Raw genomic sequence first — 15,649 nt, forward strand, 5'->3', positions numbered from 1 at the left:
TTGAATTCCAGCCCCACTCCTTTTTAAAAACAGTAATGAAGGGAGAAAATGATTACCCATCAATAGCCATTTTCATCCCCTCTGGACTACCAGACCCCTTTAACTTAGACGTTGACATAAGAAAGTGATCATTGTAAATCATCGTTACAGCTTTAAAATACCTTTTCAGTCATTGGAATGACATCAAATAACACGCCACTGACTGAGAGAACTGATGTGGTGACGGGTTAAAGTAGTATTCCAACCCCACACCTGCTTTTTGTTAGAGCGATATGTAATGTTAAGATGAAAAACAACAGGGTTGGAAGCTGCTAGAAAGATTACCCCCCGGGGTATTTGTAGATCCATCAGTGTTTCGCTGTCATGGAAACATGAACATGGAAATAAATCATCTCCACCATTTTTCCAAGCAGCAGGGGCAAGTCCAGAGCCTTGAAGCTGTGGAGGCCCTAGTTTACTGTTTGACAAATATATGGGTATTTGATACTCACTAATTCCTCTTTAATCCGAGGAGTTGAAGTGGAACACTGAGTTAAAAAAGCAAAAGAGATGGAAAGTTGCTGACGAAGTGAAGTATGGGCCTAATCGCTGGCATACCATAAGTGTTCGTATTTGGGAGGAGAGAGCTTTATTGGTTTGCTTCACCCACAAATCAAATTGTGTTCCTGCCTGTCTGCCGTGATTTGGATGATGCTAACAAGATACCCATCTGACACATTCTCATGAGGATCCTAATAATCATTCTTGGGCCTTGAGGTTGATGAGAAGTGAGAAAACTGAGATCACTATAACCAAAAAGGAGGATAAGTGAGTTTATAGTGACCTTGTCGTACTCTGGTATCACTGAGTACCCTTATAGGAACACAGTTCTGCTGTGATATTCACATAGCCTTTCGAAACTTTACTTCTTGCACTTATTTTTTCATAAGGGCTTAATTTAAACCAAAAAAGTACAAATTGAGAGAAAATATGCCAAGGTTATCCCCTTAGGAGTAAAGGATAGTTTTCCCCTTCATACACAGACAATTCCCGTCTTTTTGTGTTTCAGTTATGCTGCAGCCATTCGATTACGACCCAAATGAGAAGAGCAAGCACAAGTTCATGGTCCAGTCCATGCTTGCACCACCTGACATGACCGACATGGAAGGAGTGGTGAGTGTACCACATGGTCTTACAGTTATATTCCTCCTCCAACATGTTTGGTCCGTCTGTTGTCTATTAATACAAGGTGTTTTAATGAGAATAGTTATTAAGTATCAGGAACACAGTCTCTCACACAAGTACACACTCCAATGAATCCTCTTCTTACCAAGATAGAAAATACACCTCAATTTTACTGTAAGGAAACTGGCAACTCACAGACTGGATTAGGGCCTGTGTCACAGTGCTGACACAAAGCAATAAAAACACAATGAGCTTGGTTTAGTCATAGCAGTGTGTGTGGTCTCAAACTCATTCCTGCTGTCATTGGCTAATGTACTGTTGTAAATTATCATCAACATGCTGACAAGTGTCATGAGAATTGGTGTGATTTTGCAACACACACATACACACATGACCTGAGCAATGGTTAGAAAAGAGATCCTGAACAGAGGCAGAGCTTGAAACCTAGTGTGCTGTTGAGTAAGTCTGTGATTGTGACAGAGGTTAGAGAAACACTTGAGAGCAGATTGAGAGGTGGGATACTTGGATTACAGTGAAGAGAATTTATCCTCCTGGTGGTAAATCTCTGTGCGTTGTTGTTTCTTCTGTTTCACAAGAGATGAAGAGTCAAAGAACAATGGACAGAGCAGATCTCCATGGGAGTAGACCAGCCCTGATGAAAATGTTAGAAAAGAATGTTTACTAAGAGCACTTCTAGGTTCAGGGTTTGGTTGTTGAGACAAAGTATTATCAATTACATTTCCCTGCCCAGATTTTCTCAGCTGTGGCAGGGTTCAAACTGACAGCAATCCTGAAACTGTTTCTCTAAACTTAAAACTTTAAAGCAGAAGTCCCATTTGAGCTGCTGTATGTGTGACCAGTTCAGTTGACCCCTTAAATAGCCTCTTTGGTGCTAACATGTTCTGAAAGATAACTCAAGTGATCTTAAGCTGTCCCCTCTTTTGAAGATAGTTTTAATGAGGAGGAATATTTCTGTTGTGATCATTTTGTAGGAATGAGAATGAGAAAAGTGCCTCTCCTAACCACCTGTCAGTATCTCGTTTTTGAGATACTGTGTTCTCCTGTGCTATTTATCACTTTGTTAAAAGGTTTATTAGACTTCAGGCATTCAATGCCTTACCGTGGTCTATGACTAAAACGTATATTATTAAATGACAATGAGCAAAAGAAATAAGAAATCATTGTATTTTACCTATGCACCTGTCACTGAGTCAGGATTCAGGTGTCCAGTGGATTCTGTGATTAATTAAATAAATAAAAGTAACATCTGCCATTTAAGAATTGTGCTGTATTTTTTATTTGAAGAGAGATGCAGTCATTGTGCTGCTTAATCTTTTTGTTTATTGTACTTAAAAATTAATGGAGCAATAAATTTAAATGTTTATTGGAATAATTACTATTAGTTACAATATATTTAGTCATTCCTTAGGACTGTAATGCCATATAGCAGGAATCTTAATGCCCACTTTTGGAAACCAGGTTCCGGAAATATATTTACAATTAATTTTTCCCTTAGACATTTAAAAGAATCTGTATTTCAAGAATGTTACCGTTTGAATTGTGCAAATCCCCTATGAGATGGATCATGACAGTATATAAACTGATTCTGAAAAAAAAAAAAAAAAAAACATTGAAAAACTTTGAACGGTACAAGACTGTGTACATATCGTATTTTCAGGAAAAACAGCTGATACTCCTCTCCTCATACCTAAAAAACATAAAATATCTGATTGAAATCATGCTAGCGCGATTAATGAAAAATTTCTCCATCCAGCTGTCAGACACACCATGTTAACAGTTCTCTTGTTGGCAGAACTTGTTTAATGAATTGTGGGTAATGTAGTAGCTCTACATTAGCACCGGGAATCTCTTAAAAGCTAAGGAGCATATGTTATCATAACAGTGCCCTAACACCCATCCCTGCTTACAACTAATTGATAACAAAGTTTGTTGCCAACAATTTTTTTCTCTTAGTTGGAGCATGCTTAATCAGTTGTAGCATCTAATGGCCTTTAGCATCATGGTATCTAGATAAATACACTAAAAATCTTTTGATTTGGATTTAGATTTAGATGTGTATTTCTCTCAGATTTTTAAAATGTTCTGTGTTGGCTCATCTGAATACAGAAATAATGTGTCAGTAGTAGGGCTGCCTGAGTGATATATTTATATTATATTGATATTGTGATATGAGACAAGGTATCATCAGGGATTTTGGTTATAATAACATTGTTGTCGTCTTGGTTTTCCAGGCTGCAGAACAGTGAAGGGGTTCACTTTTCTTATCAGACTGTTCTAGCTGTTCTATAATTTCCCTGCTTGGTCATCATTTTTATATTACTAATAACTGTTTATCAAAAATCTTGGGTAAATATCTTATAAAAGCACAAAAAGTAATCCTTACAACATTGATATCCAAGTATTTGATCAAAGATATTGTAATATTTTTTGTCCATATCATCCATCCCTGGTCAGTACTCAAAACCAGAATTTGAATTTATCTGTGTTCCTTTGTGTCCAGTGGAAGGAAGCCAAACCAGAGGAACTAATGGACTCCAAGCTGAGGTGTGTTTTTGAGCTTCCAGTGGAGAATGAGAAAACGGTAAGCACATGCTCTTCCTCCCGTCCTCTTTTTGCCTCCTTCATTTTTTTCCTTGTTCTCTCTTCCGTTTCTGTCTCCCTACATATTCACTGCTCTGCTGCATGTGTCTCTCCCTCTATCCTTGTGTCACTCAGTTCCTCTCTTCTCTGTCTTGCCTGTCTCTCACAATCTCAGTCTTCTTTTCTCTCTGTCTCTTTCTCTCTGTCTTTCTCTCCCTCCCTCTCTTTGTTGTCTACTCTGTCGCTCTCGATCTTCCTGTCTCTCTTCACTGCTTTCTGCAGCTCACTCCCCTAGCCTCCGTCTCACACATCAACTGCCCTTCAGTGTGCCACTCCATTCTCACATGCATCTTAGTGTGCTCGCTTCCGCAAGTCACCTCAGCACTCTTACTTACTTGTTCATCATTATTGACTCCTACACCTAAATTTTTGCACTACTACTACTACTACCACTTCTTATGAACCATTAAACCTGTCAACACAAAGTTTTAATATGTTTGGCATAATTGGTAATAATATGGTAGTATTTAAGCAGTGCACTTAGGGACACTTTGGGACACTCAGGTGTCCACCACCACAGAAACCAAGGTTTGCTTCCTGGCAATGGTGCCTTGCAACTTGGCTGTCCCTGTGACTGCAATTGGCTGTGTTTGCAGGTGGGAAGCTGGTGATGTCCTTGTTGCTGCACTAGTAGCTCCTACTGTTTGGTCAGAGGTTTGGGGAGGGGAGGGGAGGGGAAAGGGGTAACTAGGCATGCACTACACTCTTCCACTAAACCTCCTGACTGTCAGGTGAAAAGAAGCAGCTGGCAACTACACGTTTATTGGACATGACACAGTGACATGTGGTAGTCTGCATCCTCCCTAAACCAAAAGTATGGGACAGCAGTGACAAGGATAGTGGCACACATTGAAAACTGAATATGACAAATTTGGGAGTAAAAGGGAGAATTTGTTGTTGTTATTGTTTTTTTTTTTTTTTTTGCAGTTTAGTTTTAAAGATAACTTTTTTGCCCGAGAGAGCTCAGTGGTGGATTGTTCAGTTCTGCAGGAATGGAGTGAGTCACAGCTCACTCTGGTCGTGTGAGCTCTCAGTCCACACTATTCTAGTTATTCTTTTGCTTTTTATACAGCATTCTACTGCAACAATGCGTTAACTCTTATACCACCCTTACAATGTACCAGGCACCAACACAGCACATCATCTGGGCAGGGTGTTTTTTTTTTTTTTTTTTTTTTTACCTGCAACTGCATCTTTGTTGCGTGTGGGCTTTGTGCCAGCTGTGTTTTGGAGGGCTGCATAGCAACACGTAGATGAAAAAAAAAAATACACCAGCGCACAAAAATAGAGGGTGCACACAGCTTCTCTGGTCAGTGTAGCAGCTTCAGTTGATTACAATGGACACATTCTGCTGCAGCAGCCGTGTCTCACTGCATCTGTGCCTGGTGCGTTTTGGCTGTAAGGCAGCTGTTCAACAATATATACTTTATTGATCTAAGGTGGTTTGACTCGTCAGCTAAACAGTATGCAGATCTATCAGGCAAGGTAGTCCATGAATATAAGTCCCTTAGCGTTTTACTCTGGACTTCTGACGGGAAAGCTTTATCAGCAATGCCGTAGGGGTGCTGGTCTGAAAGGAACACCCTGTTAACCGCCTAGTCCAGCAAAGCAACCATCTGGCAGCATCCTAGCAACCATCTAGTAACACCCTAATAACCACCTCGTATACCCCATAACAACCTATGAACATCATTGCAACAGTGGAGTAAATCCTAGCATTCATCTCGTACACCTTAACAAACACCTTGGCAGCCACCTAAAAAGACCCTAGCAACAACCTTGTATATCCCAGTAACCACCTAGAAAAACCTTGACAGCCATCTAGTAAAGACTAGCATCCAGCTAGTATACTGCTACTTAATACTACCACTACAAGTCAAGTGTTACTACATCTACAACTATTCTAATTACGAACATCACTCATACTATTAATGATGGTACCATAGTACTTCTACTAATGCTACTTTCACTACTCCTACTACTATGGCACCTACTGCTACTATTGTTATTTGTGTTACAACTACTACTAAGATTAGGGTGTAACCCTATTTCTACTAATACAGCTACTATTAATATTACCTTCACAACAGCTCTAGAATATGCTGTATTCAAGATTATGGTGTATTCTTCCATAATTACCCCAGGACATTTTAAATTCTTTATAATTAATTCAAGCTTGTGAAGTAAATTTTCAAACGGAATTGAGCACACAGATTTTCTTCCGAAACTTTAATATTTTGTCATAGTTACTGTTGTGATTGTTCCCAAGCCACACACAGCTGTGAAGACATTATCTAGCCATGATAGCCAAGTGTGCAGGCTTTATAACAGCAGGAGGAAGAATGGCCTGTTGTTGTTTTGAAATCATTTTGAGCAGGGAGATATATTCACATGGCTCCCCGTCAGTACAACACACTACAGAGTCCGTCAGACAGAGATACTGCTGACAGGGACCAGCTTGATCCACTTACGAGGGGCACCCCTCAGTGAACTCTCCCACAAATATAGAGACACTAGGCTGGGGATTGTGTGCATATGTATGACTGTGTATGTATTTTTGTGTGCCTGTGTGCACATGCATGTTGTTGTACGCTCTATCTAGGATATGCATATCTGCTTATATCAGCAGCTGTCCTGCATCTATGCCAGCCAGGTCTTGGGTCAGAATTGCCGATTTTATCAACAGCAACAGTCCACTCATCCTGTATAACTCGACCCTCTCTAACTCACTGATAGCATGACATGGAGTCCAACAAGATGGTGTCTCCCAGCCTGCTGAAGTCGGAGTCCTGCACACTGTCTATGAAGTCCATGAGCTCCACCCTCGATGACGGGGAGGTGAAGAAGATCATGGAGGAGTGTAAGAGGCTGCAGATGGAGGCTCAGAGGCTACGGGAAGAAAACAAACAAATAAGGGTGGGTGAGATGACTCAAGGATGAGACTCAGCTCTTTACTTTTTTCCATTTTAACTTGATTTTCCAACTTGATAGTGTTCCAAAAGGTGCATTGCAGGTATCACCATAGTTAAACAGGAAATACAAGGTGTGCAACAAGTGTAGTTTGATACATTCATAACGGTCTATAAAAGTCTTATGAAATGAGTAACAAAACAAAATAAACCGAAGATGAAAACCAGCAGAAAAGACACTGCTTGGTCACATATACAGAACACAATTAGGGAAGGTATTGGATACAAGTCATACGTCCTTACAGCAGTGCTCAATATCATTTAAGATGCAGCTTTTAACACATGGTTCAACCTCTGAGTCTTAGGTCGGGAAATCTAATTCTTATGCATGCAAGAAGAAAACTCCCCACATCTAATCAAATTTTGCAGCTAACATCACTGAATGTAGAGTCATTTCTATGTTTGCATTAAACCATATTCACAATCAAGATAAGCTAATTAAATGGAAAGTTGACTCAAAAACTGGTACTTCCAAATTATTTTGTGGTATCCTCCTCCCCTTTGCTCCCCAACTTTGAATAGAGACAGTCAACTCAAGATTGAGGTTTTGGGTTGAAATAATCAATGGCAGACCCTGAGTCCGAAATTCATAAGGCAGTTTTGCCCATCAATGAATATGCCATCAATCACAATGATCATTGAAGCAGGGTTAAAAATGTACTTTTAAAGGGTTGGTTGGCGATGAGTCATGCATAGACACAAACATGAGCGTGCACACACGTGCATATATATATATATACACACGCACATCACAGACAGCCAAGTGAGAGGAGTCCCCCCCCACCCCACCCCCCCAAAACACCACCACCTCCCCTTTAAGTTGTTGCCAGAGGCAGAACGAGTGTTGGCCGCTCCTGCAGCTGAGATTAAACTAACAGAGAGCCCCCACCCCCCACCCGCTGCTGGGAAATGAAGTGTGTGAAAGCCTGGCGCCTTTTGCAGTCTTCAGGGGATTGGGTCAAATGGAGATTTAAGCATATCCCATTTCTTTGAATTAATGAATGAATGCAGCCTTATCTACTGACTGATTGATACACTGACCATCTCCCTGTGTTATCCTCATCTTATGTGACCGTCTGTTTTTCTCTTTCACTTCAATTATCCTTTTTGTATTTCACTCTTGTACCACTACCACACCCCTTCGTCTCCTCACACTGACTGACTGACTTCTTATCCATTTTCTCATTTCTTTTACCCTGCTCCCTTCCTTTGCCTCCTTTCATCATTTTTCTGTCTCCCTCTCCCCATCTCAGGAGGATGATGGTCTGCGGATGAGGAAGAGCAACGTGATGTCATCTCAGCACTCCTCCTCAGTTGGTGTGGTGAAAGAAGAGGGGTTGAGCGCCCGCATGGTGGCCCTCATCGTGCTCTTCTTTGTGGTGGGCATCATCGTGGGCAAGTTGGTCTTGTAGAGGGCAGTGCAGTTTGGTCGGCCGCAGCATGCTTGTGGGGAATGAAACAAACACGGGATCCGGGGTTTTGGATCAGAAATGCCATATCAGCTGGGTGGGGGGTGGTACTAGTTTTGATTCAGTCTCATTTATGTAAAAATTTCAAAGGAAATGTATGAGAAAAAGAATAATGAATTCTTCATCTTATGAACAAACCAACTGTTACAGGTCTTGCCTCTATGTAATCATTACATAATCATTCTGGCCCTCTTCCCAAAGTTTCATGTATACAGATGACTAGTTTTGAGGGTGGGAGGTTATGGAAACACGAGTTAATGCTAGTGATTTAGACCAATGGATTTTCTAACTCCAGCAAGGTAGTAGTGGTGCGATTGAGTCAGTTTGCATTGTGTGAATGTCATTTTAGCGTATTGTTTTTTTCTAAGTGACGGAGGCCAGAGCCTATGTATATGTATATGTAATCCCCCTACTGTACAGTATATCCAGGTTTGCCGTGTTCCTTCCAGCTAAACCCCCTTTAAGGAAGGGATTTACCAGAGAGAGGGTAGGGGTTACACACAGGGCTATTGTCAACCAAACTGACTCCTCCAATCAGAGGCTTTGTATAGACCGGCTTGTCTTTGATTGGAGAACAACTTTGATCAATATAACACACACAATACCCTAGGTATTTTCTTCCATCTTTTCCTTTTTCAAGTGACCCACACTACCTTATCCCCTTCCCTTGTCACTCACTGCTCACCAGTTTCCCAGTTGGCAGAGAAGATGCTTGATTGCATGCGTCCACAGAGAGTGTTGGATTTGGACTTTTGAATCTAATTTAATTGCTTTTATCATTGTGATAATAATACGTCTTTTTGGCTGTAGGTTTGCACAACTCAATTTTATGATTTTTCTCTCTCTGTTTTGTTTTATTGCATTTTTATGATTTTAACAATTTCTTGTTGAAATTCAAGCATTTAAGAATATTGCAGCTAACTAAAATGAGCTCCAGATTGGTAGGATCGGATCATTTATGTAAATGTTCTTTGGATATAAGCCTTGCCTTGTGACCTGTTTGGGCAAGTTATTCTCGGGCCAAGAAGGAAATATATGTAGTTAAATAGCAAGAGAGCACAAATGGACAGAAGATGCATGTAGAGGCAAGTGATTTTATGTTTCCATCAACAGCTTCAGCTACACCAAGGTGCGACACTGCTGTTGGAATTGCAGACTGTGTCCTAAAGAAAGGGACATTGGTCTTTTCCTGCTCTTTTTCTTTTGTCATATTTTCCTACTGAGCCATACATTTGTTGACATTCTGCTATGTAAAGGCAAATGTATGTCTGAGATCATTTGAGTGTTTCAAGCTGCCTTGTTCAGCAGTTTGTACAGTTTTGGTGTTTGTTTTGCATTTATCCATTGATTATTAACGTTATATCCTCACTGCATTTGAAGTTGTGTTCAGTTTAATGCACTTAAGGTTAAAAGGGTGTCTTTCCTTTGAACTCCCTGCAACATAGACATCATTTTAGTTTGCATTTTTCGTTTTACAAGCAAGGGGGAAAAACACGTAACAACCTAGCTATATCCTTAAGGGACCACATAATGACATTGTACTGTTTTCGAGCCAAGGGTTTTGTCAAAAATAAAAAAATGTTCTCAAATTGTTTCATCTCACATTTTGCATATTAAGGAAAAGACAAAATTGCCGATGACAGCTCAGAGCTGAGGAGTTTAGCATTATCTGACAGAGAAGCTGGGCATATTGTATCCTACTGTATCTACCTGTGATGAGTGAGGGATGGGGAGAGGGAGAAGTATATATAACTGAAAGAAAAATGAATAAAATCCACCGTATCTTCATGTATTGAATGGAGTGGAGGGTAAGAAATAAAAATAGCAGCGTGTATTTCTACTGTATCTCTGTAAAGTTGTTGGGTTGAGGATGACTTGCTGCTTAGAGGGAGGGCAGAGCAGACCTGAGCTACAGTCCCATCTTGGGTTGTGATCAGACCTGGGTCAAATAGTACTTAAAAAATAATTTGTAGCATTTTGTTTAACCTGCTTGGAGTGCCAGGTGGATGGGATTTGCCTCATAGGATGATAAAATAATGATCACAAAGTTTTATACAATGATAGGGCAGGAAAGTGTTTTAAAACATTTAGAAAATTTTATGTAATTTTCTGTGATTGAAAATTTACCTTACCCCTGTTTAAATGATCTGGTTATAGTAAACCCTACCTGTTTGGTACTCCAAGTGTGGTTAAACACCTAGCAAGAATTATCTATAAATACTAGTTGATCAAGGCCTGGTTGTAAACACTACACTGACCTATCCTGGAGTCTCTGACCATCACAGTGATCAATGTAAGCAGTTGGGCAACTGTTTTGTATGTATATAAATAAATAAGTCTATCTGAGAAGAAGATTAATATTCCTAGTCAAGTAGTCTCTCTGGTGTATAAAAACAACCCAACTTGGTTGGACGATGTAGCATCTTAATAAATTAAATGAATAAAGCCCCTACCTAACTCTGTGTGACGTCCTTTCCTGTGTGTTTATCAGACTCACATTTATACATATCCAGTCACAAAACACAGCCATTCTAGCCAGTCTGTTTCTGTAGTGTGTCACAGGGCAAAGCTAATTTGTGTTGTGTTTGGTGTTTGTTTGTCTCATTACTGTCTCCAGAGGATGAGAGTGTAAGGGCAGCACTCTCCCTCTCACAAAATAACTGCAGGCTGTCAGGCTGAAAACTACACCAGTCTGCAAGTAGCACTTACCTCGCAGCCACAGACACAACTGAGACCAGCAGCCATATTGTCTCGTTAGTTATTGCCCCTTTACGTCATTTGGCCGCAGCGTAATTTGCAGAGGGATAAAAGTCTTAAAATATATACCTGGCAGATAATTAATTGCCCCTTGTATTTTACAGCCTTAGCTGTGGTGTTGAATAAAACCATGTTGATTCATCCAGTGTTATTGTATCTAACAACCAGACAGTGTTTCTGTCTGCACCTTGTGGTGGATGCAGCAGAGCAGAACTGCTGGAAGAGTTTCTGTCAGGAACTCCCCGGTGTGCACCTGGGCCCGGTAGCTCCTCAGCTGTTTGGCTTGGCCATGCTAAGACACAGCTGGATGCTCAACGGTGGAAACTAACCAATATTAATTTACATTTTTACGTTCAGTTGGGAAATATTCCATTTCCAAGGTAAATCACAAAGGAATGTTTCAAAATACTGGAGGAGTGAAAATTATTCAGGGGTCCTGGGGTTTGCCACTCACCTGAACAAGAGGTCATAGAGTCAGCAACTGACGTTAAAATGTCTTAATATTGCTGTTATTAAAATGTCCAAGTGTAAACCAAATCCTAAACCTCAAACAGCAGCTAGCTGACTGACGTGTTGCCTCATTGGCTTTCAGATACACAGCTAATTTCTACAACATGCTGAACTGTACCACTCTTAGGTGCTGTGTGTAAAACTGTTGGCCAAGATCCCATGTGGCTGAATGTCTGGCATTACAGAGATTTAGTCGATATTCTTCTATCCAGAGTGACTCAAAGTGCAAAGGCAGAATTAACCGTATTTACTGAATGAAAAATTACAAGCAACCAATTGTAATGGTCAGATGAGTATTGCTGTTAGAAAGGAGGAGAAAGTAAGAGCCAAGGAGAGAGATGGAAGAAGTGTAAGCACACGAGAGCTAACCAGAAAAACAAAATGGGATATTAATGAGTCAACATTAACTTTTTCTTAACTTTATCCTGCCCTACCCTGAACTGATGGTGACAACAATGATCACAAGACAACCACATCAGATACTGACCTATGACCCTTTGACTGGATGTGTTCCAGAGGCTACAGGTTATTTTTTTTATTATTTTGTTTTGTTTTTTCATCGTCTGTACAGAGGTTGCGAGTGATCTTAAACCGTTCTGCTACTCTCCCACACTGCCTTTCCATGGATCTGGTCCTCATTGAGGTCTGTACAATAAACCTGATGTTTGGCTGCGTTTCGAAGCTGGAAAACATAAAACATTGCAGCCCGAGTTCATTGCATTCAACTATGCATCAAGCCCCCCTCAGAAAAAGTTCTTGGTGTTAACTGTGTGCTATAATTACTTCTGGCAAAGTGATGAGTATTGTTTTACACTGTTATTTAGAGAGAAAACAATCCATCATCTTCCTCATCAACAGTTGTTTTTTTTTTTTTTTTTTTTCAAGAAATTTGTATTATGTAGTCCCTTCATTTATTTTCCCTCTCAAACCTCAACAAGTGCAGCACTGAATACCCTTCAAGGCAGAGTTGTTTGGCACATTGATAAGCCAAATATCTTGCAAATTTTCTACTTAGTCCTTACGCACGGCCAAGCCAAGAGGTCCATGTAAGAGTTTTGGGGCCGTAACTGTTTGAATAGGACGTGCAGCGTGCCAGAAAAGTTGGAGGCGTGACAACTGGCAGACAGCGGTGCAGTCTGGGAGAACAGCCCTGTGGCAGCTCTCTCCAGCAATAACCTTTTCAGTCATTTGTGTGATCTTAACCTTCGCGCAGAAACATGACCTGATTTAACAAGCCACCAGAACTGATGGATAGCTCCTCCGGGGACGCCTCTGTCAAAATACGTCCCCAGGCAACATGTATGCTAGAAAGGTTGTCTCACGTACTGGAATGTTGCAAGTTGCTGTCCATCTATAATGTTTTTCTACTCAAGGATGTGTTGCAAGAGGGACGAAAGGAATAGATTAGGACTGATGGCTGTGCAGGGATCTGGGGCATCCTGACAGATGAGGAGTCAGCTTTAACAAAACGAAAAGAACGGACTGGAATGCGGTATTGTGGTGGGACGTAGTAGTCGGTTGAGTGTAGCCGAACATCATGCCCCCTTTCTCCAGATAAGCATGAGGTCATGGCAGCGGGAGCCTGTTTGTGTTTGTCTGGCACCCGATCAAGCAGGAGAGTGCAGTTTCTGCCCCCTGCTTCAGCTCTGTGGGCAAACAACACAGGGTTTGTTCGTTTGTCTCAGAGCCAAGAGGAGTGCACTTTTTTTAATAGGAACTCATTTGTCTCAGCTCAGCCCGCCAACCGAAGGCTGATGTTATCTTTTATGGGGCAGCTGCAGCTCATATTCTTATGGAAATAATGGGATTTTCTTAACAGAGCTTGAAATTTGAATGAGTACGAGCGAAAGCCAATTTGGAAGTTATCCGTACTACTGCAGTGATGTCATGGTGTGTGTGCGCGGGCATGTGTGTGTGCCTTTACTGCATAATAGATTTTTATGGGAAGACAGAAGACAGGAGAGGGAAGCATACCTCTGCTGTATTTTCTATAGAGTCCAAAGGCAGCGCTGGGTCTTTCTCTTACCAGAACATTTGTCAGACTAAGCCACCAAACTGTTTGTGGTTTGGAAACTCAGTTTTGCTGAAAGGAAACTGCTTAGGGCTTGTTTTGTTTTCCTTTTTTTCATTCTATAGAAGCATTCTTTTCCTACAGTCATGTTGAAAATACGAGTCATACTGATTCCACTTCAGAGAACAGAAATTTACCCCCCAAAAAAGGGACTTATACAAATATCTCTTACCTCAGCTGAAAACTAATCGCACATTTGGCATGGTGGCAGTGTGTGTGTGAGAGATGTGAACTTCACACAGAGGATAGTTTGGCCCTTTTTGGTTGCATGTGACGGTTTGCGGCTCTGTAGAGGTTCCCGCAATTTCTGCATCGCATTTGTTGCTGGCTTGATGTAAAAATATATCATGTGAAATCTCAAAACTATTCTGGAGTCTATTTCTAGTTTGAAACCAAATTGTTTCTTGGCAACTAAAGTGACACAAATTTAATTTCTAGGCTTTAGCGACTCGGCCGCTTACACAGTGATGGAAGTTTGGCCAATTTGCTCATGTATGACTACATGTGATCTGTGGAGATTCCCTCAGTTCCTGTGTTGCTTTTGGTGGCTTGTGATGGAAATATGAAGTCATGTAATGGGGCTACTTGAAATTATATCGCACAATCTTAGGTATTCATGCCCATCATGCATCTGGACCGCTAAAATGACACAAGGACAGAGCTTGTCTGTAGAAGCTCAACTGTCGACAACTGTCTTTAGGTTCCTCAAAGCGTGACACCGGTAGCCCAGTTTAAACCCATCCTGGAGGCAGGCACGCTCGCTTTTCCGTTGGTTCACCAAAACTGGAGCAGCGTTTTATAATTTTCTATCGAACGGATGCCTTTAACGAGCCACCAGGCATGATTGCTTACAGGTTTGCCCCTGCGCCCCGCTCTGCCTGACAGGTCTATACTTTATGGCATGCAACAGAAACCGCAAACAGACTATGAAAAACTGTGCTGCCCCCTCCCTCAGTCATCACCACCCAGTCATCTCCAGTGCACAAGCAGGGGAGGATTCAACCAGCTTTGGAGTCCATTTAATGACAGATCCTCCACATTAGTGCACAGATAAATGCCATTCATCTAACTCTGGGCCCTCTTTTCTCTCCTCATCGCTTTCTCTCCCTATACATAAATATACATATATATATTCTCTATCCAAGCCTGAAGTACACTTGCTTAACCCCAAAGGATGACCTCATGGGGCTAGCAGCTGCCATCACCATTCTCGCAGGAGTTAATAGGAACAGTATGTAGCCCCTGGAAAGGACTCTCTCTCTCTCCTTCTCTCGCTCTCTCTCTTTGTCCCTCCTTGTTCAAAACTAGAGATCCAACTAACATAATTTTTGCCTTAATTTTACTTTTCTTGGAAACCACGCTTTCTTCCCCCTCATTTCCCTGTTCTAACGATGAGTAAAATGAAGGATGGTCTAATGTTAATTGAAAAGTTTCATTCCAAAGTGCTGCGTGTCCAGTTTTTTGGGGGAAAAAAACACCCATAAAAACATAACTCATTTTTATTCCTCAATGTTTCAAATATGCAGAATATTTATTTAAAGTGAAACTATTGTGTAAGTAAAGGTCATAATATTGCTGGCAGCTTCAGTGATGTCCCATATTGAGTTGAACTTAGATGCCGGCAGTCATTTTGCAAAAGCAGGTGTCAACATTTAACAAATGGGGGATATCTCCATGTGGAACATGATGCCCCACTGGTTTCAGTCATAACACTGAGAGGCTGGAGCTCGGGCTTCTCTGTGAGCTGATTTGACAATGAACAGCTATATGCGGCGTTCCTCTGCTGGTCCCGCCTGTCTTCTAACAGCAGCTCCTCTCAGCTCATTTACCGTCTGAGCAACTGTGAAATGTATTTTGTTGCTTGATGGCTGTGTATTCTAATGATATACTGAGCATCCATTCAGATATCCGTCTGTGTGTTTTCAGCAGTTGGACCCACTCCGGAATGCCTTGTGTAATGTGTGAGCCATATGACAGTTATTTATCAAATGGCAGTACGCTTACCAACGATCTGGGCTTTGAATCAGACCACAGTATGAACACCAGAG

The 15,649-nt window shown here is 41.1% G+C and overlaps 1 protein-coding gene across 2 annotated transcripts in view; it reads left to right on the forward strand.

The window, feature by feature from the left end:
• vapb (VAMP (vesicle-associated membrane protein)-associated protein B and C) overlaps positions 1 to 15,649 on the forward strand; it is a 36,725-nt gene that overhangs the window by 9,061 nt on the left and 12,015 nt on the right. Inside the window, exons 3-6 of one of the 2 annotated variants that reach the window (XR_003928240.1) lie at positions 1,049 to 1,152; positions 3,686 to 3,766; positions 6,562 to 6,741; positions 8,048 to 8,750. Coding sequence is in view for 1 of the 2 variants with exons in the window: in XM_030051643.1 (XP_029907503.1) it covers positions 1,049 to 1,152; positions 3,686 to 3,766; positions 6,562 to 6,741; positions 8,048 to 8,206 (524 nt within the window). In the remaining variant the exon portion in view is untranslated. Of the gene's footprint in view, positions 1 to 1,048; positions 1,153 to 3,685; positions 3,767 to 6,561; positions 6,742 to 8,047; positions 10,726 to 15,649 lie in introns of those variants that run through there. The other variant, XM_030051643.1, reaches the window with a different exon arrangement.

This window comes from Myripristis murdjan, chromosome 5, assembly GCF_902150065.1.
Source record: "Myripristis murdjan chromosome 5, fMyrMur1.1, whole genome shotgun sequence".
NCBI classification, from domain to species: Eukaryota; Metazoa; Chordata; class Actinopteri; order Holocentriformes; family Holocentridae; genus Myripristis; species Myripristis murdjan.